Source organism: Anolis sagrei, chromosome 6, assembly GCF_037176765.1.
Source record: "Anolis sagrei isolate rAnoSag1 chromosome 6, rAnoSag1.mat, whole genome shotgun sequence".
Lineage (NCBI taxonomy): Eukaryota > Metazoa > Chordata > Lepidosauria > Squamata > Dactyloidae > Anolis > Anolis sagrei.
Genome location: NC_090026.1, coordinates 31338603 through 31362027, shown reverse-complemented (window position 1 = coordinate 31362027; position 23425 = coordinate 31338603). Strand labels below are relative to the sequence as shown.

Here is a 23425-nt window from a genome sequence, read left to right as displayed (position 1 = left end):
AACTTGGCACACAGTTCTCCCATGACCAACAGAAAATACTGGAAGGGTTTGGTGGGCAGGGTCCTTTGGTTTTGGAGTTGTAGTTCACCTACATCCAAAGATCACTGTGGACTCAAACAATGTTGGATCTGGACCAAACTCTACACGAATACTCAATATGCCCAAATGTGAACACTGGTGGAGTTTGGAGAAAATAGAATCTTGACATTTGGGAGTTGTAGTTGCTGGGCTTTATAGTTCACCTACAATCACAGAGCATTCTGAACCCCACCAATGATAGAATTGGGCCAAACCTCCGACATAGAACCCCCCTGTGGGCCACAGCAACACATGGCAGGAGACGGCTAGTCAAGAATAAGAACAGAGAAACAAATAATGCATGGGGAACAATTATTGCACTAGAGTTACAGAGCATGTATTTGGACTACAAATCCCAGAATTCTCCCACACCAGACTCTGCTTGCTGGGGAATTCTGGGGACAGTAATCCCCCAAAGTCATATTTCCACGCTCTGGCCAGATGTCAATATGTATATTTGTAAATACAAATTTTCAAAATCCACATGGTTCCAATCACAGCAGTTTGGAAGAAAAATAAAGCTTTCTCCTTTAAGGTTCAAAATATTTTTATTAACATTGTACAGGAAGTTTCTCTTCACTACTAAAGCAGAAAGGAATCTCAAGTAAAGTTTTCATCTCAATGAGATGCTTCTTGTTTTTTTTCTTCTCCTAAGCCAAGATTTTTATAAAAGAAAAAAAATAACATTTAACTTTTGAATTAAGCTTTATACAAATCAGCCGTATGTACATCCCCACACCCTGCACTCCTTATAATACAAGGCAACATAAATAGCAACCTTGACACTGTACAACATCAGAGAATGCTCTTTCCTCTTTGTTTAAAATGCACCACACAGAGTTTTGTTGATTTAAAAAAATATCCATCCAAGGTGGATTTGTTCCTGCTTCTTTTTTTAAAAAATAAGCCTTCCTCTTTGACAATAGCTTAAAATGACATAACTAGAGCAACACGCAGATCATTTTCACTTTCTTAAAAAAATAACTTAAATTATCCCCCAAGTATTTTAAATATGTCCCCTATTTTTTTAAATAAACATTTCTTTCTCCCATCCAACCCCTTAAAAGTCCTAAATGAATGTCAAATTCTCAAGTGGTTTAAATTAAGATCAGATGCAGCCCAGAGAATGCGGATTTTAGTTAATTCTGACACCAGTTCGAACACCTTTTATTTGGAAAAATGAACAGATCTTGACAGTTTAAGGTCCAGAATGTTTCTTGCTTTTCCAGGCTGGTATTTTGTTTTTCTTGGCCTATGTTGAAAGAAACCGGGCCTCTGATAGTGCAATGCAAACCATGCCTATCAAAAAGTATGCCTCCGTGAGTGAGTCCAGTGGGATTTGTTCCTAGGGGAGTGGATGGACAATCTGCAAAATGTAATCTGATGTAAACCTGCATCCCATTAAAAGGATTTTACTTTCCCCTTTTCCTCACCTTGAGTTTTCAACTCCCCCAAGTCAGCTTGTCCAAACCAAAAAATCCAGGGGCCCTTCCACACAGCCCTATATCCCAGAATATCAAAGCAGAATATCCCACAATATCTGTTTTGAACTGGATTATCTGAGTCCACACTCAGATAATGTGGGATTTTCTGCCTTGATATTCTGGGATATATGGCTGTGTGGAAGGGCCCTAGAACTTGTCCCTTTGAGGGCCCTTCCATGCAGCCCTATATCCCAGGATATCACACTGCCAGGGCTCAATGCTTTGGAATCACAGGAGTTGTAGTTTTGCAAGATCTTTCTCTGCCCAATTGTGCCAGGGTCCTTCCACACAGCTCTATATCCCAGAATATCAAGGCAGAAAATACCAAAATATCCACTTTGAACTGGGTTATCTGAATCCACGCTGTCATATATTACAGTTCAAAGCAGATGTGGGATTTTATTCAGCTGTGTGGAAGGGGCCTAAGTCCTGAGTAAATTGCACATTCCAGTAGTATAACTTGGATTGACAAGAGAGCTACTACAGGCTGGTAAGGGAAATTAAAATCTTTCATTCATACCTTCCCAGAATACACTTATATGACCCATGGCCAAACCTTATCCTGTTACAAAACATGCAACTGGGAGAAGAGTTTATCTCTCCTTGGGTTTCTAGTGTAAACCTAAAATAGTCCCCACCCAGCCCGCATTTAGTACTTTTCTTGATGCCTTGATCTCATCTTTATACAACATGACCACAAGTTCTACAATAGCACCACATTAACACCATATACTGTCCAGTTTTGTATGACCTCTCCATTTCTAAGAATGACTTCAATTCTAATCTGATGATAAAATATAGTAGACTGAGGACCCTTCCAGACAAGCCCTATATCCCAGGATATGATCCCAGGTTTTCTGTTTTGAACTGGATTATATGAGTCTGCACGGCCAGATAATCTGGGATAAACAGAAAATCTGGGATCATATCCTGGGATATAGGGCCTGTTGGGAAGGGCCCTGAGTATTAGGTTTTAAAGTCTGGTGCCAATGTCTCCCTGCCCCCTTCTTCTATCATTTCTTGAGTTATTGTAATGGCTACCTGGGTTTTTTTCCATACAAGTGGGTGGGTCAAGTCTGTTGTAGCAAAAACAGGGGAAATGGTTATATATCTGAAGGACTAGGACATTTATTATGGTGTAAGACTGTTCTCTTCCCCCTCCCAAACTGACATCCTCTAGGTGTGCTGACCTATAGAGCCTATTGTCTGTGGATATACAGGGGTTGCAATCCAGTTGTTGATAGAGCTCTAGATGGTTTGTTGACTTGTCACAAGTTGGTGATGTATACTCATCAAGCAGTCACTGTGTAATTTCTCTTTGATAGAACTGCTTAGATCAATTGACCACTTCACCCTTTCTCCCAACAATTCTCCAGTTAGGTTTTCTGTTCTGGATAATTCTGTCTTTTCCAGAATTGGATCTAAGGACACTACCAAAGGGAAATGGTCACTTTCTATGCATTCCAGGATGTCAAAGGTATTTACTTGGGGGAACAGCCCTGGTGATACTATGATGTGATCAATGGCACTGCCGCCTCGTTTGCTCAGATATGTGTAATAGCCTCTAGATAAGTCCTTTGGACTCCCGTGCAAAGTGTATAAGCTGTGATGGTATATGAATTCTAAAAGTTTAATACCCTGCTGATTATATTTGTCATCCATAGAGGTATGTGAAGTTAGAAAAATATCCTCCAAATCTAGCCCTATGGGTTGCAAAAGGCAATCCAGTTGTAGCTCATGTTACCAGAAATGTGCTGCTCTTGTTTGGATAGTGGTACTCTGAAGGACTACATATCTGAACATCACATCCCATTGGATATAGAGCCTAGTTGTGATGTGAGTTACAGGTCAACAAGCTCCAGTCGCTGCTTAAGGTGATACCAAACTTCTGGTTCTTCTGACTGTATATGTGTCAAAGAAAGTGTATAAGAAAAGAGAGAAGCATATTTCCTTCACTGTCTTCCTATTCCTGAACTACAAGGATGAGTAAAGACACCAATCCTATGCCTACCACAGATGGCATTGATGGAAGCTGGAAGCCCTGCCAGACCTTATCAAGCCGTCTGAAAAGATGCCTCTTGAAACCAATTTGATAGGGAATATTAAGAAACCAAAATTAAAAAAAATAAGCCGAACGAACAAGAAGGATCAAGACAACCAGTTGTATAGTCTCTTCCTGGAACCTGGAGTGGTGCCACGTGCCTTTTGGCTTCTTCTCCAGTCAAGCCGAGAACCTCCCAACTGCATGTCTTCTTGACAAGGCTGACAGTGGTGAATGGGAGAAGAAGCCACCCACAGACCGACCACGCAGGAAGTTGAGCTTTGTAAGGTAGTTCTAGGTGAAACCCATTTAGTTGAGATACAGTACGGACCACAAACTTCCTCCCTCCCACCCACATAACCATCAACCCACCCACCTTTCCCTTTCCACTGTCCTTAGAAGATTTCTCAATTGTCTTTACCCTGCTGCAGTGCAGTTCTTCCTGAGATGGGATGGAATGCGTACTTTGTCCTACCAAAAAACATCAAAGAGTTTTGACTTGTCTCTGTCTGTTTCTCCCTCTCTCTCCCTCATGCCTTTTTTTCCTGCTCTACTGGTTTCATTGAGGAGGCAAAGGAGGTTAATATACTGCTCCAGGATTGGGAGGAGGCCCTGGAGATGGGTGATGCATAGAGCCAGGAGTGGGCGGAGGTCCTTGCTGTTGTATGTGAGGCCCGCTCAGGTTCTGATGATGGTACCAGGAATTGTGGTCCTCCAGGTAGCTGGGCGGAGAGTTATAGGAGAGCGGCTGAGGGAGCTGGCTCCTGTTGGCTGGGTTGTTATGGGTATTACTGTCCCAGAGGGTGGGAGATGGTGGAGAATTACAAGCCATGGAGTCACTGTTGTTAGGACTGTGTTCCAAGGGGACTTCTCCATTTTTGTAGAGTTTCTTAAACTTGGACCTTCGATTCTGGAACCAGATCTTCACCTGAGGAAAGAACAAAGTAAACTTTAAAATGAACTTTCTGTGTTATATTTTGAGTAATGTCTTCTAAGGCAGTTCTAAACCCTTTGGTTGAAAATTGAAAATAGGCTGAACTACCCAAGAAACAAACAAACAAAAACTCTGTTAGTGGCTTTTGCTTTTCTCCCATAATTAAATATTACAGTCAGACTCATCCCTACCATTGTATTTCCATTTTCTATGAATGCTGAAAAGTGAAGGAAACTGAAAGGAAGAATATGAATTCATTCGAAACATGATGCTGGAGGAGATTGTGAAAAAGACCATTGGTCTGATGCCTACGCTGAAGCTATCAATCCAAGATACCTACACTGAAATGATCATACTTTGGACTCACCACCAAAATAACTGACGCATTGTAAATGAAGTCAAAGTAGAAGGAGGTAGGAAAATACCATATTATGGTTGGATTGGCTCAATGAAGGTAGTTTGCACAACCTGAGCAGGGCTATTGAAGTTTCTCATTCATAGGTTTGCCAAAAGTCAAAGTCTTAAGGAGTGTTACTATTGCTCCATCAATTTAATGAAAATTGTTTCACGCTGAGCATCTGCTTTGAATGATCTCTGCCTAAAACCCTGGAGTGCTGCCACCAGTCCATGTAGACAAAAATTAATTCCATGAGTTCAATGGTCTTACTGATATTAAGGCAGATTCCAGTGTCCAATGGTCACTGATTCCAGATCACTGAGTCAGGTTCCTTAGAACCAAAAAGAAGGTTAACATCACAACCAAGGCAATGAGCCGTCATCTGGAATACATGGCATGTTGGCTCCAGGCTTAGTTATACACAAAGTAAATCCAGTGAAATCAATAAGACTTACATTACTCATAATATATGTATATGTATGTATTGATTCTGTAGAGTCTGATCTTATTAAAGTTTGGTCCACCTACCAAATCTATGAGCCAATACATCATTTCTATGAACATAAACCTGTTTGCTTGCAATTCTGTACTGACTGCGGCTGTGGAGCTTATGTAAAAATTTGGGGGGGGGGGGGCACACTTTTTGTGTGAGATGACTGATTGCACAATTCAAGAAAAAGGGGACTGGGGAACACTTTATGTGCTACATGCCTGCCCATATGGTATTCTAGAACTTCCTAGTAGGCCCAGAACTTACTAACGTTTTGTGAGGTTCATAGATCCTACTCTTCAAGCCCATAAATACTGAAAATATTACATATATATTACATTCAGGGAGTTGAACCCACCACACACAACCTCAATCAAGGGCAGGAACCCACCACAAAACATGTTCTAGGACAGATCCACCATGACAGTAGAGACGGGATTTAATTCAGATCTTGATGACAGTGTGTTTAGGTGGACCATGGATTATGGGAACTGTAGTCTAAAATGTCAATTTTCCAAACTCTGAACAAGCCCAGGCATCACAGTTCTTCCTTCACAAAGGTCTGAATGAGACAGGCTTGTTCAGAACACAGTCTTCTTAGTGCTTCCAAAGCTGGGAGGAGGACTTTGATGACAAAATTTAAGGCAGGGCTAAAAGGGTTGCCCTAATAAACTGGAAATCTTTCCACTGTTGCTCATGTTATAGATAGTGCTGTGACTGTATCCAGGTCCCATCTGGAAGACTGAACACATGAAGAACAAAAGAAAGTGGGTGGTGGGTGGGAAGAAAGGAAAATGGAGAAACAAAAGACAGGGAGAGAGAAGGGAGAGACTGCTTATAATTCAAACAAGGAAGTAGGAAGAGTAAGGAGTCAATTGAAACTTTTGTGCTTAATTGGGAAAGAGCCAGATTTTTGAGGGGAGGGAAAATATTACTTTCTGATTTTGACTATTTTTGATTACTTTTTTGGGGAGGGGTGACAGCTTCTATAACCACACAGCCATAGAGCTGCAATTCAAAAAAGTAATTTCCCCCTCCCAATCCCTGGGTAATTAAAACAAAATAGCCAGCAGCATGACACTATGAGCCAAGTCATTTTATATACTAAACAGTGAGCTTCAATATGTGTACCCTGTTTATTTATTAAGCAGTGAAACAATGAAGCGGAAGGGTGCAAAAAAAGTAAACAGATGTCCCAAAGTCAGCCAGTGTCCTCATAAGAAGGGTTTACATTACAATAATCCAAGCCAGTAAAACAATTCCTCATGATCCACAGTCAACATGCCTGATCTATGCCTTCCACATAGCTCTGTATCCCAGAATATCAAGGCCAAAAATCCCACAATATCCACTTTGAACTGGGTTTTCTGAGTCCACACTCAGACAATGTGGGATTTTCTGCCTTGATATTCTGAGATATAGGGCTGTGTGGAAGGCCCCCTAGAGAGCATCATGATGAGAGAAGTTGCAAGAGAGTGTCATGAGAAAGTAGGATATTGGATCCAGACTTCGGGTGCACCCACACTGCAGAATTAATGCAGTTTGACGCTACTTTAGCTGCTTTGCCTTAATGCTATGGAGTACTGGGATTTGCAGTTTGGTGAGGCACCAATATTCTTTGATAGACAAAGCTAAAGACCTTGTAAAAGTGCAATTCCCATTATTCCATTGCATCAAGTCATGGCAATCATATGTTAATTAGACCAAGTGGAGCTTTAAGAAATTAAATGAAACTTTTATAAAACTAGCCATCCCCTGCCATGCATTGCTGTGTCCCATTCTGTGTATATGTGTTTTGTGTGTGTATGTATATGCATATGTGTGCATATGTGTGTTTTTGTGATTATATGCAAGTTTGCACATGCATTGTAATGTATTTTTATTTTTTGACTTTTTAAGTCTCTTCTGCTGTGTTTTTCAGTGTTTTATGAGTGATGGTCACTCATTGGCCTGATAGGTATATTGTGTCCAAATTTGGTGTCAATTCATCCAGTGGTTTTTGAGTTATGTTAATCCCACAAATGAACATTACATTTTAATTTATATATAAATGTATATAAATTTCACTGTTTCAATAGATCTGCTCTAGTGGAGACAATCAAATGGATTTAAGAGAAAGTTTGCCTATGACTCTTTGTGTCACAGAGTTCAGTCTTGCATTATTTAAATAATATCCAAAAGGTACCACTTCATAGGTTCTGCTATGGACCACAGGGCACATTCCATCTGCAATACCTCTTGGCAAGCCCCACTGAAGTGAATGTGAATCATGCTAAGGAAGTGCCATGGATCATGCGCTCAAACAATATGCCCGTTTACACAACCTATAAGGAAGGAGTTTAGGAAAGGATTGAATTATGCCAAATCACTTTTTTTCTTTTTGTGAAAAAACAGTTTCACAAGAAAGTCAGAAATAAAATACAAAGATGGAAAGTGGAATAAAAAATTAGTAGAGCCCACTGATATTTTCCTCAAGTCGGGCATATTTTTGAAATTGCTCAAGATTAAAGGAACAGCTCCCCCTCATGTCCAAAAAAATGCAATTGTGGCCATTTTAATCAGCCCTTAGAAAAAGTCTCTCTTTAGAAAACAAGTGTGATACTTATAGTGTATTTTAACCTGTTTTTATGGCGAGGATTACATTTAAAGAGCATCTCAGCTCCTACAAGTGTCCTACAGGGAGGCATGCAATACTCATGTTATACCTTTCTCCAGTATAACACCTCTCATCCTCGTAAACACCCTAGCAACTCCCAACCCATAAATCCTTGTGACACTCAGAGGAAGTAACATTTGGGGAAAAACAACACCCAGCCTTTTGACTCTAGTTTGGGTTGAAGAACCTGTAGTCCTCTAGATACTGTCACACCACAACCTAGCTTTATTTCTGACCACTGGACCTGCTCGTTAGGATTAATGGGAACTGGTATCCAACAATATCTGGGAAGCCACAGACATCCCCATCCTATAATATGTTTATGAGTTATATTCTATTTTCTACTCTCTGTGGATCCAACCTAGTGGTTCTTTGCCTTTGGTCCCACAGCTGCTTTGGATTTCAAAAGTTGGACTTCCCAAAATTCCTGACAATTGACTATGCCGGCTGAGACTTCTGGGAGTTGAAGACTGAAATACCTGGAAAATCCCAGTTTGAGACTCATTGATCTAAGCAATAATAGGAAATATTATACCAGAACTTGGGAATCACTGGCCCTCAAAGTATTTTAAAATATATATTCCATAAGTTCTGTGCAGCACTGTTGATAGTTTAGGCAATGAGAGTTGTAGTCCACAGTGTTTGAAAAGTGTATAGGTTCCCCATTCCATCTTACACTATCACAGGCCTCTTGTAGCAAAGGTGAGAGATGTATAACCTTCAGATATTGAATTGTAATTCCCATAAACTAGCTAATGATGAGATATGATGAGATATGTTCTTCAACATTTTGATGATCACTAGTTCCCCAATTCAAGATCCACCTATTCCCCTTACCAACTCACTCTACTCCCTGCAATCTGTCTATGCCAATCTGACCAGACTTATGATCACCAGACATTTTAGATTTCAAGGCCATCATTCCTAATTAGTTGTCTGGTGCTAGGTCTGCAAGGAGAATATTGTGTTATGGATGAGTTTTCTATGCAGTTCCAACTTGGGCAAAGAACTGGTTCATGCAGAGCAAAATTGCCCTAGGTGGCTCACGGAAGTGAGCCAAGAAAAGGAGAAGACAAGTGTCTCCTTCAACCACCAGTTGGTCTGTCCTTGGGGAAAATTCTTGCCTTGACAAATCACATGGACAAGATGGTCATTATGAGCAAAACCCCATCCTGTATATGGCCAAAAGCTTTAGATGACTCAGACCAGTAATCCAAACACTACACATCAAAAATACCCCAGGGGTCACTTGCCAATGTGACCCTAAGGGGGAAAAATGCCTTCCAGATAATCTCAGGACTGTCAGTGGCAGCATCAGAGAGTGGGGGGAACTAATCCACTCATCCCAAGAACATCTTTACTAGGTAGTGTCTTCAGGTGATGGCCACCGCACAACATTCTTGGCCAATCTGAACCCGGAAGCACGCCAGTCTACTGCCTTATTTAGAACAGGATAATTAAGAAGCCTTGTTGTCATCAGTGTGTTTGACCAGCTTTGCATTCCATCCCAGCTTCTTCAACACTCCCTCCGTGACCTGCTTAGGAAGGAGGGCTTATATTCAGTAGAAAGCAAACAAGCAGGCTTTGTAGCTGATTGTAGGCGGCATCTTAACCATGGTAGATAGAAGAGGCCATGCCTATCCTCCAACCAGAGTTGACTGGCAGAAATCTAACTTTTCTATATTCTTCCATTTAGGGATAGTGGGAGCTGTTGTTCAATAAAGTGACTTTTTCTAAGATCTTTTTGTTGTTGTTTTATTTACTTTCAATCATTGATGTTCAGACTAAACATCAACAAATCAACAAGAATGAGAGCCAACATGGTGTAGTGTTGAATTCGGAGTATGGAAGACCAGAGTTCCAAGCACTACTCAGATATGAAAACCCATTGGGTAACCTTGGGCAAGTTACATTCTGTAAGCCTTAAAGGAAAACAGTGACAAACCTCTTCTAAATAAATCTTGCAAAGAAAAACCCTAGAAAGGGGTCTCCATATGTCAAAGTCAACTTGAAAACACGTAAGAACAAAACCCAATCATACTGAATATGTTCAATATTTTAATTTATATGGTGTGTGGGTGTAGGAGTCATGGCAGGGCCTTAAACACTACTGAAGCATAATACAGGACTATGATCCACTTCAAATGCCATGGCAACATTTTAGTAAATTTAGTGATTTCCAGTTTAAGGAGGGATATCTAGAATTCTCAACCACAGCGCAATAGTGTCTCACCATATTGCAATTTCCAGAATTCCACACAGGATGCAGCTGATGTAGTTAAGGTGCTATCATAGTGATATATCTGTGTAGTGTGAAAGGACTAGTCTTGTGACATTTCAGAGAGTGACACATTTTATTGTGGCAGAATCTTTCATCAATGTTTAGGCTAAATAAAGCACATTAGTCTGTTAAGGCACCCTAAGATTCTCTATTTATTTTCAGTAGACATCAGTGAGCCTTGAAATTCTAATTTAGTTTAGTTTTAACTCCTTGTTTTTTTTTAAATAAACGATGTATTATTAATATCAAAACTTTATTTTCAGCTCAGCCAAAACTGAAACACATCTCTTAGCCAGCCTTCTAAACCATTTCCCCAACTAGTTTATCTCAACCTTGGTATGTATATATCAAGAAACAAAAGGATTCATATAAATTATTTTGTAAATTGTAAAAGTTGCTTTTTTGGAATTAAAAAAAAACCTAAAAGGGGTCTTGTTGACCGTTTGTTTGGGTGTCACAGTAAAAACAACAACAACAAGCCCCCTTCCTAACATTGAGACTTGACTTTTGATGGACAATTTAAACCAAGCTTTTGTCAGACATTTAAAGCAGGATAAACTAGCAATGATGATGCTTTTCGAGTGTAGCCAGATCTCTCTCTCTTTCTCTGTCTTTCTTCACCCTGGAAAATCTCTGAAAAGCAGGTTGTACCAGGATGAAGTGAGTGTCATCCCTATATGTGGGAATATATTTGTGACACTGATATAATCTAGTAAACAAATTAAATTCCTGAAAGAGTCTACTCACAGTGAAAAGTAACTGTAGAAAATGAGAATAAAATTGGCTCTTGAATGGTGAGAATAAGAATGAAATCTTCTCACCTTTACTTAAAGCAGTGGTTCCCAACCAGTAGGTTGCAAAACCTAAAATAAGGTCTGTGGCTCTAGATTATGAAATATGGTTTTCTATGGGCAAGCAGATAGCGACTACTGGATGGTATATCTTCTGTATCAGAAACTAGAGCTTATGTGGTCTATCCAATACAATTTTCTGAATCAGCACCCCAAATAACCAAACCAAATCTAAAATTGACCAAAAATGGATTTGTAACCCTTTTGGTGCTAATGTTGGAGAGTGGTCCCTGGTCAAAAAAAGGTTGGTGACCTAAAGGATGGTGGTCAACTGTCACACTCATGTTTACTTTTTAAAAGATGCCATTATTCCCATCTGCTTGATGGCTCTAGTTGCAAATGTTTGTGAAAGCAAAGCAATAGGGTTTCTCAATGGACTTAGGAAAGCACTATGGCATTGTAGTCTGGGGTTGCAAAGGAAAGGTTTTCCAGGGCTGTTTTACTTGGCAAAGGAGATGAAAGAAACTGTTTCAAACTTATCAGGGTATCTACACTGGAGTGAATGAAAGAGGCTAAGGGGAAGGGAGATTGGCTTTCCTTTACATCACCCTGTTTTCTCCTGCCTAAGTATCACTGCCTTCCAATCAGTTTGGTGTAATTACAGCGGATGTTGCGATACTGGTGCAATATCTTCTTTTTTCTGCCTCTTCAAGCTGTGTCAGAAACAATCAGGTCAAATTGCTTTGGGAGGTGAATCTTCCCCAAGCCGAAGAGAAACTGATAAAATTTCCTTTGACTGACATGAGGGGGTTGCCATATTCTGTTCCGGAAAATATATAGGGAAGAATGGAAACTTCTATAAGCAAGTCTATGACCAAGTACTACCCATATCCCAATCCAGTTCAAGTAGGGATGAAGATCCTATGAGCATCCATGTATCATTTCCATCTTGCCAGATCTTTAGCCATGCTTGATGGAGTGGATAGGAATTGGAGTCCAAAACATCTGGAAGATGACAGAGTCCCTCCAAAATTATATAAAAGATTAAGAATTTTCATAGAATCATAGAATCATAGAGTTGGAAGGGACCACATGGGCCATCCAGTCCAACTCCCTTCCATTTCTCTATCTTTCCTAAAGAAAACGATCAAGGAATTACTTGAACTTCTCTCCTAGTCCTTAACTTGGAAATTAAGGGCTAGGAGAGAAGTTATTTGGAAATAAGACTCATTGTGTACAGTTGGTTGGATCCAGACTTGATGACATTTGGACTAGGCCCACTGTTGATATCAAGAGAGCTGAGTAAGAGTGAAAACCAGTGAAAATTTCTTCTGAACAAACATACAAATGATCACGCTGCTAGGCTTCACTGAAATTATCAACAAGCTTTTTGAATAAGCAAATGTGTTCCGGATAGGAAAAGGTTTCCAAAATGAGGTTTCAAGCATTTCCCATCTACACTATCTTTTGGTGGAACATAATCTGGCTAGGTCATTTTCTGGTCTACAGAAAATATTTTATTTCACATGGGATATTATGAATCTAGCATGAGTCCTTTAGATCAGTAGAAGGATTGGAAGGCCAGCTAGGAGTACCTAATCCCACCTTTCATCAACAAAGTGAACAAAATTATCCCCATTCTCTGTACCACCTAAAATAAGTGAGGTAAAATTGAGAAAATCTGGGATAACCAGGACAGGACACCTGTGATAAGGGGATAATGAGTTCAGTTGAACTTGATTGAGCCAATTGGTGTAGTGGTTTTAGAGATAGACTGTGACTGGAGACTAGGGTTTGATTCCCCACTTAGCCATGAAAACACACTGGGTGAACTTAGACAAGTCACACATTCAACTCCAGAAAACCCTGTGATAGGATCTCCTTAGAAGCGCCAGAAGTTGGAAATGATTAGAAGGCACACAACGACAAAATATAGTGGAACAAAATTTACAAATAGGAAACCTGGGAACATTTTGATAGGTAGGCACTATAACATTATTCATCATCCAGACTTCTCTGAGATTACCTGCCATCAACTAGAAGTGACTGTGTACATCACAACAGTTGTAGAACTGTCAAGATTCCTTAGCTTTACAAAGACTTACTTTTGTGGAGATGACAGCTCCCAACTTTTTATAGTTAAACACAGTCACCTGCAGTTTGGGATTTTCCTTGCATGATTGGCAAAACGAGGGCCTAAGCTTCAAAATGTACATCTATACTGTTAGTTGGGTTGTTTTGGGGGGATTCTAGCAAAATACATCCAGATAAAAGGACTTTGAAAAAATAGGTTTTGGATGACAACTTTGAAATCTGCCAGCCAGACTATCATTATAAAAATTACCACAATATTTTAAACAATACAACTCAAGTCCTAAAAAAATTACATTTAGAGACCTATCTATTTTTTTAGAAAGATGTATTAAATGTCTCCCAGGAGGGTATGAAAAAGTCACTGATCATGTTATCAGGATAATTTTGGAAGCCTTCGTCAAAAAACATAATTAATCCAAACTCTACTCTCTATGTCTCTCTCAGTATTGGCTCTGCATTCTACACTGCTAGCAACAATAAACTACCATAGGAAACTGTTGTGTAGCTGAGAAAAAAGAACAGAAACTTTTTTTGCCTAAAAAAGCAAGATGCAAAGGATGAACATCTTGGATAATACACTTCTGTGGTTTGACATCATCTGTTCTTCAGGAAAAAAAAAAACCAAACTCAACTAGTTCTCACATCACCACAATTTATTTCTCACTCGCATTCATCTAGACCAGTGGTTCTCAACCTGTAGGTCCCCAGATGTTTTGGCCTTCAACTCCCATAAATCCTGGTGAACTGGCTGGGATTTCTGGAAGTTCTAGGCCAAAACAACTGGGGACCCACAGGTTGAGAACCACAGATTTAGACAGTGGTTCACAACCTTTGGTCCTCCAGTGTTTTGGACGTCAGCTCCCAGAAATCCCAGCCAGTTTACCAATTGTTAAGAATTATGGGAGCTGAAGTCCAAAACACCTGGAGGACCGAAGGTTGGGAACCACTGAATAGGTGGAGAATGTGTAGCTTAGATGTTCTACTGCGATTCCTGTCTGTTCTCACTACTAGGGCAAATGGGAGATTATGTTCAACAATATCAGGAAAGTGAGAAGGTCTCTATCTTTGCTCTAGAGATGAACAATACCCACCCACTGACTCCCTCTAGAAGTTTCCTCCTCACAATCACCATGTCCCTCAAGCTTGAGCTCCTGTTCATTTAACTTTAGAAGAAAGAAAGAGTTGCCAAAACACATAAGATGCATCGCTCCACCCACGCGCTTCCTGTAACAATTCCCCTCCAACTCTCTGGGCAGTCAGCATACCATTCTGGATCTTTGGTCCTCTGCCAGTTATGAGTTGGCAAATGGCAGGGAAAAGAGACGCAGCCTCCACTTTTGGACTATCATAACATGCTCCATATGCGGCTACCTCTAGAAACTGTTTAGAAACATCAGGTGTCCAAAATCCTGTAGTCGTTATGGGAAACATATAACCCTCTTTTTGAAATGGCATCATTGGTTGCCATCAGGTCCAAACTCACTGCTATATTGTATATAAGCACCTGCTGGAGTAATGTTAAATTTATACATCATTTTTTTCCTACCAGAATCTTAAGACCCTAAATAAAGGCCCGTGTTGTGGTCTCACCACAAGTACAAACATTTTGGGTGAATAATAATGCCAATAATAATGAGCCTTCTTGGTGGCTGCTCCCATGTTGTGGAAGTCTCTTCCACAAGATGCTAAACTGGTCCCCTCTCTGCTCCCATTTTCCTGGCAGGCAAAGACTTGTTTATTCAAACAAGCATTCAATGATTAATTAGTTAAGGGAGTCTTTTTAATAGGGCATGTACACTTTTTAAATAAGGCATGCATACTGCATTTTTATCTGTATTTTTACATTTCAAATGACTTTACATATTTTAAATTTTAATGCTGCTTCAATACTAGAACTCATTAAATTTTTGGACAGTATTATTAGATTTTTAGCATTATCTTGTGTTACAACTGCTGAGAGCTGCCTTGTAGGGTAGGGTAGGAATCAACTGAAATAAAATGAATGAACGAATACTAATCACTGTGTATCCCAGATTGCTCCCTGTAGTTCTATCAGTATCATTTCTGTGTACAATTACATGTGCTTTCTGCAGGATCACTGCTATCATAATACACATTCTTGCACTTCTCTTGTAGGGTGGCATTTCTAATCCTCCATCACTTCTCATTAATCCTTTTCATCTCAATCCACTGCTGTAATGTCACATAATGCAAGCCAAAATCCTTGCTGCTAACTCCTAAAATTGAAAGGGCCTCACCTGGAACATCAAAAATCCATGCATCTTCAAAAGCAAGAGAGATGAAAAACTGGTTTGGTGGGGATTAAATAAATACCGAAATGAAATTTCCTGCACGGGTAGAGATTGGAAGAGCTGGGGACCGGAGAGTGAATAAGCAGAGGAAAGGCAAAGGCAGAAGATGGGGGAGAAACTTCACACAAAATCACATGATGAAAGGAGAAGTATAGAATACTAAGTGCAGGTAATTCTGGATACAACTACACTGTAGAATTAATTCAGTTTGACATGACTTGAACTGCCATGACTCAATGCTATGGAACCATTGCTGTTTCACAAGGTTTTCAGCCTTTGCTGCCAAATCGTTCTAGTGCCTCAATAAACTACAAATCTCAGGATTACATAGCATTGAGCTACTGCAGTTAAAGTGCATAAATTCTAAAACTAAGATGCAGCCTTAGTTTCCCCTAGAAAATGAAAACATTCCCCAAGACAGTTGAGAGAAGCTATTTTTGTATATTTGAGCAGACTAGAAAACCAAAAGGTAATCATGGAATCAAAATGAAAGGACTGCCGCAAGATGGAACAAAAGTACCTTAAACACCTATTATTATTTCATCAATTTTGTGTTTCCTCTTTTGTAAAAGTCCTGCTAGTCATCCCCCCTCAGAAGGGGGAAAAAAATCCTGTCTGCAGACTCACTCAATGCTGCCTCTCCCTGAGATTTTGTTTCCTGAAACAGAGACAGAAAAGCTAAACAGAAATGTGCATTCTCTGCTTTGTTGCTGGAGTCATACCTGAGTCTGGGTCAGTCCGAGTTGTGCGGCCAATTCTGCCCTCTCTGGCAGTGCCAGGTATTGTGCCTTCTGGAATCTCCTTTGCAAGGCAGCCAACTGGTAACTGGAATAAATGGTGCGTGGCTTTCGGATCTTTTTGGGTTTTCCGTTGACCATCCGCACTTCTGGCTCCGGTTCTTCCTTCACTGAAACTGCAGAGCCAGGAAAGGGGAAAGAGTGGGCAAAAGGAGTAAACCAGAGAGGAGAGAAAAGGAATAAAGAGATGCAATGAGAGTCAAAAACCAGACCCAAACTTTTGTAATGACTGGAGAAAAGAAATAGCACTCTTGTTTTCATATACAATATTCAGATGGTCACATTATATTGCATGCACAGAGGAATACTTTGGCCCCTTCCACACATCTGAATAAAATCCCACATTTTCTGCTTTGAACTGGAATATATGGCAGTGTGGACTCAGATAACCCAGTTCAAAGCAGATATTGTGGGATTTTCTGCCTTGATATTCCGGGTGATATGGTTGTGTGGATGGGCCCATAGTCTAAATCCTCGTCTACTGGAGATAAGAATGAATGAAAATGTGATACAAACAGCAATCAAATAGAAAGTTCCCAAATGTTGACGCAGAACTATAAAAAGGACTTTTCATTTGAGGATGACGATGTACCCTAACTTTACCATAACTATGATCTATCAGTTTTAGTTCATTTTTATATTTTTCCTGAAGCATGAAAATTTGCACTCCATGTAGGCATTCACTACAAATGTCTGACAATTGAGATCGGCATATTATCAAACCAACCTAGGACATGAAATAGATGTTTGGTGTCATCACCTACTGTTTTAAAATCTGTATCGAAAAATAAACAATAAAAAAATCTGAAGCTATAGGGAAGGAGGTGAAATGAGGCCACTGGCACCCCCCATCCAATTTCACCCAAATTTCTAGCATTGTAGTAAGTTAAAATTACAACTGAGCATTTAAACATGTAATTTAGGCATTCAAAGAACAGAGACAGGCAAAGTAATGTAGGGAGTATGAACATAGCAAATATGAGTTTTACAACAAAATGATTTTCAATGTCTCGTTCTCTGGAATTTCAAAAATTTCAGAAATTTGTTGGAGGGACAAAACTCCCAGTTTTGTCCTCCCATAGCCACACAACACTGTTTTTATTAGATCGCAAATGTTTTCTTTTTTTTTTCTTGGCGTTTCTATGTGCCATGACTTCTGATTCTCACTTAGTTCTCAGCAAAATAAATCTAATGCTGCCTTGAAAACTTTTGACACACGATGTAATGGATACATTTTAATGAATACTGTAAATAAATGACAGTAAGGAATGGAAACAATTTTGTAAATAAATAATACCAATTGTTTATGATCAGATCTGTAGTGAGAGGTCGAATTGAGGACTGAAAGAGAGGTGCCTGGAGTATATCATGGATGAAAGATGTAATCCTAAAAATGGCTACTCAGAAGTAAACTTACTCCTATGTTTATGATTTGGTCTGAACAATTAATTGTCCCCATGGAGTCTATACCTCAATAAATACTGAGATGTACGGACCTAGCAAAGGGTACCAAAATCATGGTTTCCTGCAAGGTACAAGGTATGTAACTTTGTCAAAAGAAGAGACAGAATATTAGCTCATTTGATATAGTTCATAATTTTGTAAACCAATATGATTCAGATTTCCTCTACTGATTTCTAATGTATTTGGATTTCCATTTTGCACATACACAGACTATTTTCTATTCATTTATTTTTCAAACCTGATCTTTTAAACACTAACAAGCCCCAGATTGTCTAACCTAGCCGGTTATGTTCGTTTGTGTCATAGTTCTGATGCTCTGCATTTTGAGTAAGCGTGACTTTTTAAAAAGTGCCCATCATTTCTCTGATGTATTTTCTTTTTCTCTTTGGCAGGAAGCATTGTCCGGTTACGTGGGGACAGTCGGAACCACACAGCCCCCATGTTCCCTTCCTGGAATATTTGTGGAAAGTGAGGGCGTAAATTTGAGGCCTCAAATGCCCTGCCAGCATCTCTGGTCTCTTGGCTTTCCAAACAGGCATGCCTAGGTTTGCTTGGAGATTGAAACATTTCTCACCTTTATACCCTCAAATGCAAATTATGTATTAGTAAGCAAGCACAATTGTCTTCGGTTAATTCCCTACTGCATGCAGCTGGTCTGTACGTTCCACACTTTCATCGCAAGGAACTGATCATCTTGAAATCTTTTATATCTTTCAGTATTTCAGTTTTATTCTGCTCCTTATTAAATTAAAAACCAAACAGGGTGCCCCCACAAATAGACATTTTCAAATAGTGGAGTGTTTCAAGATTTTAAGAAGTGGAACGGCAAATTTTGGGTGGCTATTTTTTGCACGAGTGGGAGAGAAAGAGCTTCTCACAGGAAGTAAATGTGTAACTTTGATGAGAGACGGTCTCAGAATAAATCTGTGGGCATTTGGAGTGGAGAAAGGCAAGTATATTTTTTGCCTTGAAAGCAAAGTCTGCCAAACTACTTTGTCCAAGCAGGGAAGGGAATAAACAACACTGTTGATCAAACGGTAAGGAACTTTTGCCAAATTGTAAAAAAACAACAACAACACTTTTGCTCTTTTGTATGTATAAAAACCAAGCCATCCGTCTATACTCAGAAAAAAACCTCAGTTTTTTAAAAATAGAGCAACATAGATGCTTTGGAGCTGGGATCTACTGAACCATTGGTCTCCAAAGTTGATGGAAGAAATTAACTGAGGGCCCTTCCACACAGCCATATAACCCAGAATATCAAGGCAGAAAATCCCACAATATTTGCTTTGAACTGGGTTATCTGAGTCCACATTGCCATATAATCCAGTTCAAAGGGTTTTTTTGTGGGTTTTTATTCGGCTGTGTAGAAGGGGCCTGAGAAACAAACGCCGACTCCCCGAACTTTTCTGAGCCTCCTTTCAGAACTGAGAAATGTAGCTCATCCTTCCTCCTCATTAAAGACTGTATGCACTGAAATGCTATCTCTCTCTTTTCAGAAACAAGCCTGTTGAATTCAGTAGGGTTTACTCCCAGGTAATGTGGAAACAGAATTACAGCTTTTACGATTTTAGTTGGAAAATTGTGTCCTCAACCTGGACCTAAAAGTTGCAGAAATCTCCTTAACCTGTGAAATCCACAAAAGAATAAGGAAAGAGCCATTCCGTCTCTTTGCTTTCCTTTTTTTCATACGTTGGAAGGGGAATGAAAGCACAAGACCCCACTACATTTGTGCCTCAGTTGGGGATTGTGCATGTATTTTTCAAAGTCGCAAAAGTAGAAATCCACTTTCGATTCATTTATACTGAGGGATTAAGCACTTTGATGAGGCAGGTGACATGTTCAAGTGGTGCCCAAACACAGAACAATAGCAAAGCCCCTAAAGGCATGTGAAAGGAGTGGGTGAACTGTGAGATGGAGGGTACACACAGGGTCACATCTGGCCTTGTACATTGGACTGTCCAGTGCTAGTGCAAATGTGGATATGGTGTCATTTTTCACAACTTTCTGGCCAGACTAGATATGTTTTTCGTTGGCAACAAAAAGTAATAATAAATAAGTAAAAATAAAAATTAACCTTCAAGTGAATAGAAGGGAAAAGACCGTGTATAACAGAAGCTTTGTGGGCCCTTTGAAAAAACAACACTATCAGTCCCAAAACATTTCAGTCCTATTATCTCTCTCCCAAATGTTTGGCCATACAAACCCTTGGATTCATTTCTAGGCTGTTAAGAAAGAAGGGGAAGAAAAAGAAAACCTTACCTGTTTCTTGACTGGGCAATTGTTGGTCCCGGAAAGATCCATATTGCCTGTACGAGGTGCTGTAAGGGTAATCAGACTTAGGGGAGTAGGTCCCAGCACCCCCAATTCCATTGAGGTTAAATTGGGGGTGGTAGGTATAGTGATTCATGGGCTGGGTGTACGCTTGGCTGGGGTAATATTCGTGCTGGTTGTGCGGGGTGCTGTAATAACCCAGATCCGTGATGGACGACTCGGGAAGGGTGGGGGAATCCTTGGTGGCCGCATGGCAACTGAGGTTGCTGGAGATGTCTGTCAAGATGCTGGTGATCTTCTTCTCGAAGGAGCTGCTCATGATGAGAAGTTGAAAGGCCCCGCCAGGGGAAGGTCCCAAACTTTGGACAAAGGGAAGCCAAAGAAAAAGTGTGCAAGGTTGCAAAGAGTTGTGTGCTGATTTTGGGGGGAGGGAGAAAATTCTCCACCTCTCCTCCTCTTTCTGAGTCGGCTTACTCAGTCATTGCTCCAGTCATAGTTGCTGCTGCTGCTGCTCCTGCTTGCTGCTGTCCTCCTCCAGGGAAAATGTGTAAGAAATCCAACCTAGCCAGCTTGGTTAAACCCTTTAATTAGGGAGTAGGGAAGGGTGGATGCTACATTCCGATTGGCTCCAGAAATATTGCCTCGCAGGCAAAACAGCCTCTTGTTCCCCCCCTCCTTTCTTTCTAACATATATATACATATTTCTGTGTGCGTATATTTAAAATATATCTATTTTAAAACATTGGATAATAAAGGAATATGTTCTCTTACACGTATAGGTACACACTCAGAAGCACCAGCAGTTCTTGAATATATATACGAGTATATATCGCATATATCTCACATATGACATGTGTGTGTGTGTGTGATATATATATATCACCTTGTAAGGAAGATGGATGCCAGAAGCAAGAATATAGCAAGACCTCCCTCATTTCTAACTAACCCCCAATTCAATCAATAGATCAGACAGGGGATCAGCTGGGTTAAATGAGATGGGTACTTTGGTTGGGAAATGGGGTAGAGTGAACAAAAGCAGATAGATTTAGCTGTCCCTATGTATGTTCAGTGAAACATTTTGTTCACTTTGGGCCCTTCCAGACAGGCTCTATATTCCAGGATCTGATCCCAGGTTATCTGCTTTAAACTGGATTATATGCGTCCCCACTGCCAATTTTTTTTCGTGCCAGGAGCGACTTGAGAAACTGCAAGTCGCTTCTGGTGTGAGAAAATTGGCCATCTGCAAGGATGTGGTCCAGGGGACACCCATATGTTTGATGTTTTACCATCCTTGTGGGAGGCTTCTCTCATGTCCCCGCATGGAGAGCTGGAGATGACAGAGGGAGCTCATCTGTGCCCTCCCCGGATTTGAACCCCCGACCCTCCAGTCCTGCCGGCACAAGGGTTTAATCCATTCAACCACTGGGAGCTTCCAGATAATCTGTCAGATCAAGCCCGTAGCCAGGATTTCGTTTCGGGGGGGGGGGGGGCTGAATTTTTTTCAGGGAGGGTTTGGGGGGCTGAGTTTCGGGGGGGGGCTGAGTCTGAGTGAAAGAGGGTCTAGCCTAGCAAACCTTCTGTATCATTACCCCAATACCCCCATGCATATGGGATGTATTGAGTATGGTGATCAGATCATGATATGAATAAACATAACAGTTTAAATAATGCACCAGTAATGCCTTTTCGCGAACCACCAATTTTTTTTTGGGGGGGGGGGGCTGAAGCCCCTCAGCCCCCCCCCCCCCCCAGCTACATGGCTGTGTCAGATAATCTGGGATAAACAGAAAACCTGGGATCAGATCCTGGGATATAGGGCCTGTCTGGAAGGGCCTCTATTTTAAGATGCATATTTGGCACCACTCTGGAAATCCTGTGAGATGTAATGCTGTTGCTGGTTTTTTGTAATGTGGCCTGACTTCTAATTAGTGGGCAGTGAGGCAAGTATAGGAGCTGTTAAATTAACTCCCTTTTTGTTGTTATTTTCTAAAATATCATTTCTTTTATTTTTAAGGCTATGTGTGTTTATTGATCTTATAGTTTGAATTTCTTTTTGCTTTGAACTGAATGGTGCTATCTGTACTTTTAGATGCTTCTGAATACTTCGAGGTTTCATATACCGCTTGTCTCTTTCCAAAGGCTTAATAGATCTTTATTGCCCTGGATTCTTTTTGAAAGAAGAAAACAAAAAAATCCAATTAAAATTGTATGCCAATCCCACTGAAAGTAAGAGGAATTAGATTCGTTGCGACTATTTTGTTTGTGTCTTGGCTACCATGGGATGCCGTCATGACTAATTTTTTAACTGGATCCAGGCCAGAGCGTGTTTCCCGCCCCCTAATGATCACCTTCTCAGGTAGAACACTGTTCTTCCCATTTCACAGATAAGGGACTGAGGTCAACAGGTAATGTATAAAAGGTATACTTGGTTTTTTTTTTCTTTCATGTCAGGAGCGACTTAAGAAACTGCAAGTCGCTTCTGGTGTGAAAGAATTGGCTGTCTTCAAGGATGTTGCCCAGGGGACAACCTGGATGTTTTACCATCCTGAGGTAGAGGCTTCTATCATGTCCTCGCATGAGAAGCTGGAGCTGACAGACGGGAGCTCACCCCATTTCCCGGATTCAAACCGTCAACCTTTCAGTCAGCAGTCCTGCTGGCACAAGGATTTAACCCATTGCACAACTGGGGGCTCCTTGTCTCATAGTAATAGGTAAATGAGCCAAAATATTACTGTTTCCACATGTAATGGACAGGCCCACATATAAGACATATCACTTTCACATGTATATATTCATTGCACAATAATACATTACCTGTTTCAGGTTAGGTCAACATGATACAAGATGAAACACACTCTCATGCAAATTCAAAATCTAGCAACAATGTGGAATCTGAATTTTGAGAATATCCTCATTTGACTTTCAAAAAGGGTGTATATAACCAAATCATGAGTGTTTTAACTTCGAATTCTGATACGTTTCTACCATTCAGTTGGGAAACGTCAGAACTGAAACTTCTGTATGTATTAAACAAGGATTCTGACTTTTTCCACAATGAAGTATATTCACATTAGGATACAAATCAAGCATTTTAAAGTATCTGCTTAAGACTGTCCCATCAGCTGCTATCATATGTCATCCTAACAATGTAAGTATAGGAAGGATGGACTCAAACACTCTGCTTTTGAGTAAGCAAGTGTTACGCTTTGCTAAGAATGTGTCTTGAGTGTCCTAGCTATATCTTGGACTTCAACTCCCAGAATCCCTCAGCCACCATGATCTCTAATATAAGGCCATCTGTTTGCAATATCACTAGTTATGATGGCTGTGGG

General features: G+C 40.3%; 1 protein-coding gene across 1 annotated transcript; it reads right to left on the bottom strand.

Moving 5' to 3' along the window:
* Window positions 1-588: 588 nt before the first annotated feature.
* Window positions 589-20936, bottom strand: LOC132778147 (homeobox protein DLX-3). The gene is made up of 3 exons (XM_060780825.2): window positions 20082-20936; window positions 16281-16471; window positions 589-4531 (listed from the first exon to the last, which is right to left on the bottom strand). Exons 1-3 carry the CDS (start codon window positions 20410-20412, stop codon window positions 4184-4186), a joined length of 870 nt encoding a protein of 289 aa, XP_060636808.2. The 5' UTR covers window positions 20413-20936; the 3' UTR covers window positions 589-4183.
* Window positions 20937-23425: the final 2489 nt, after the last annotated feature.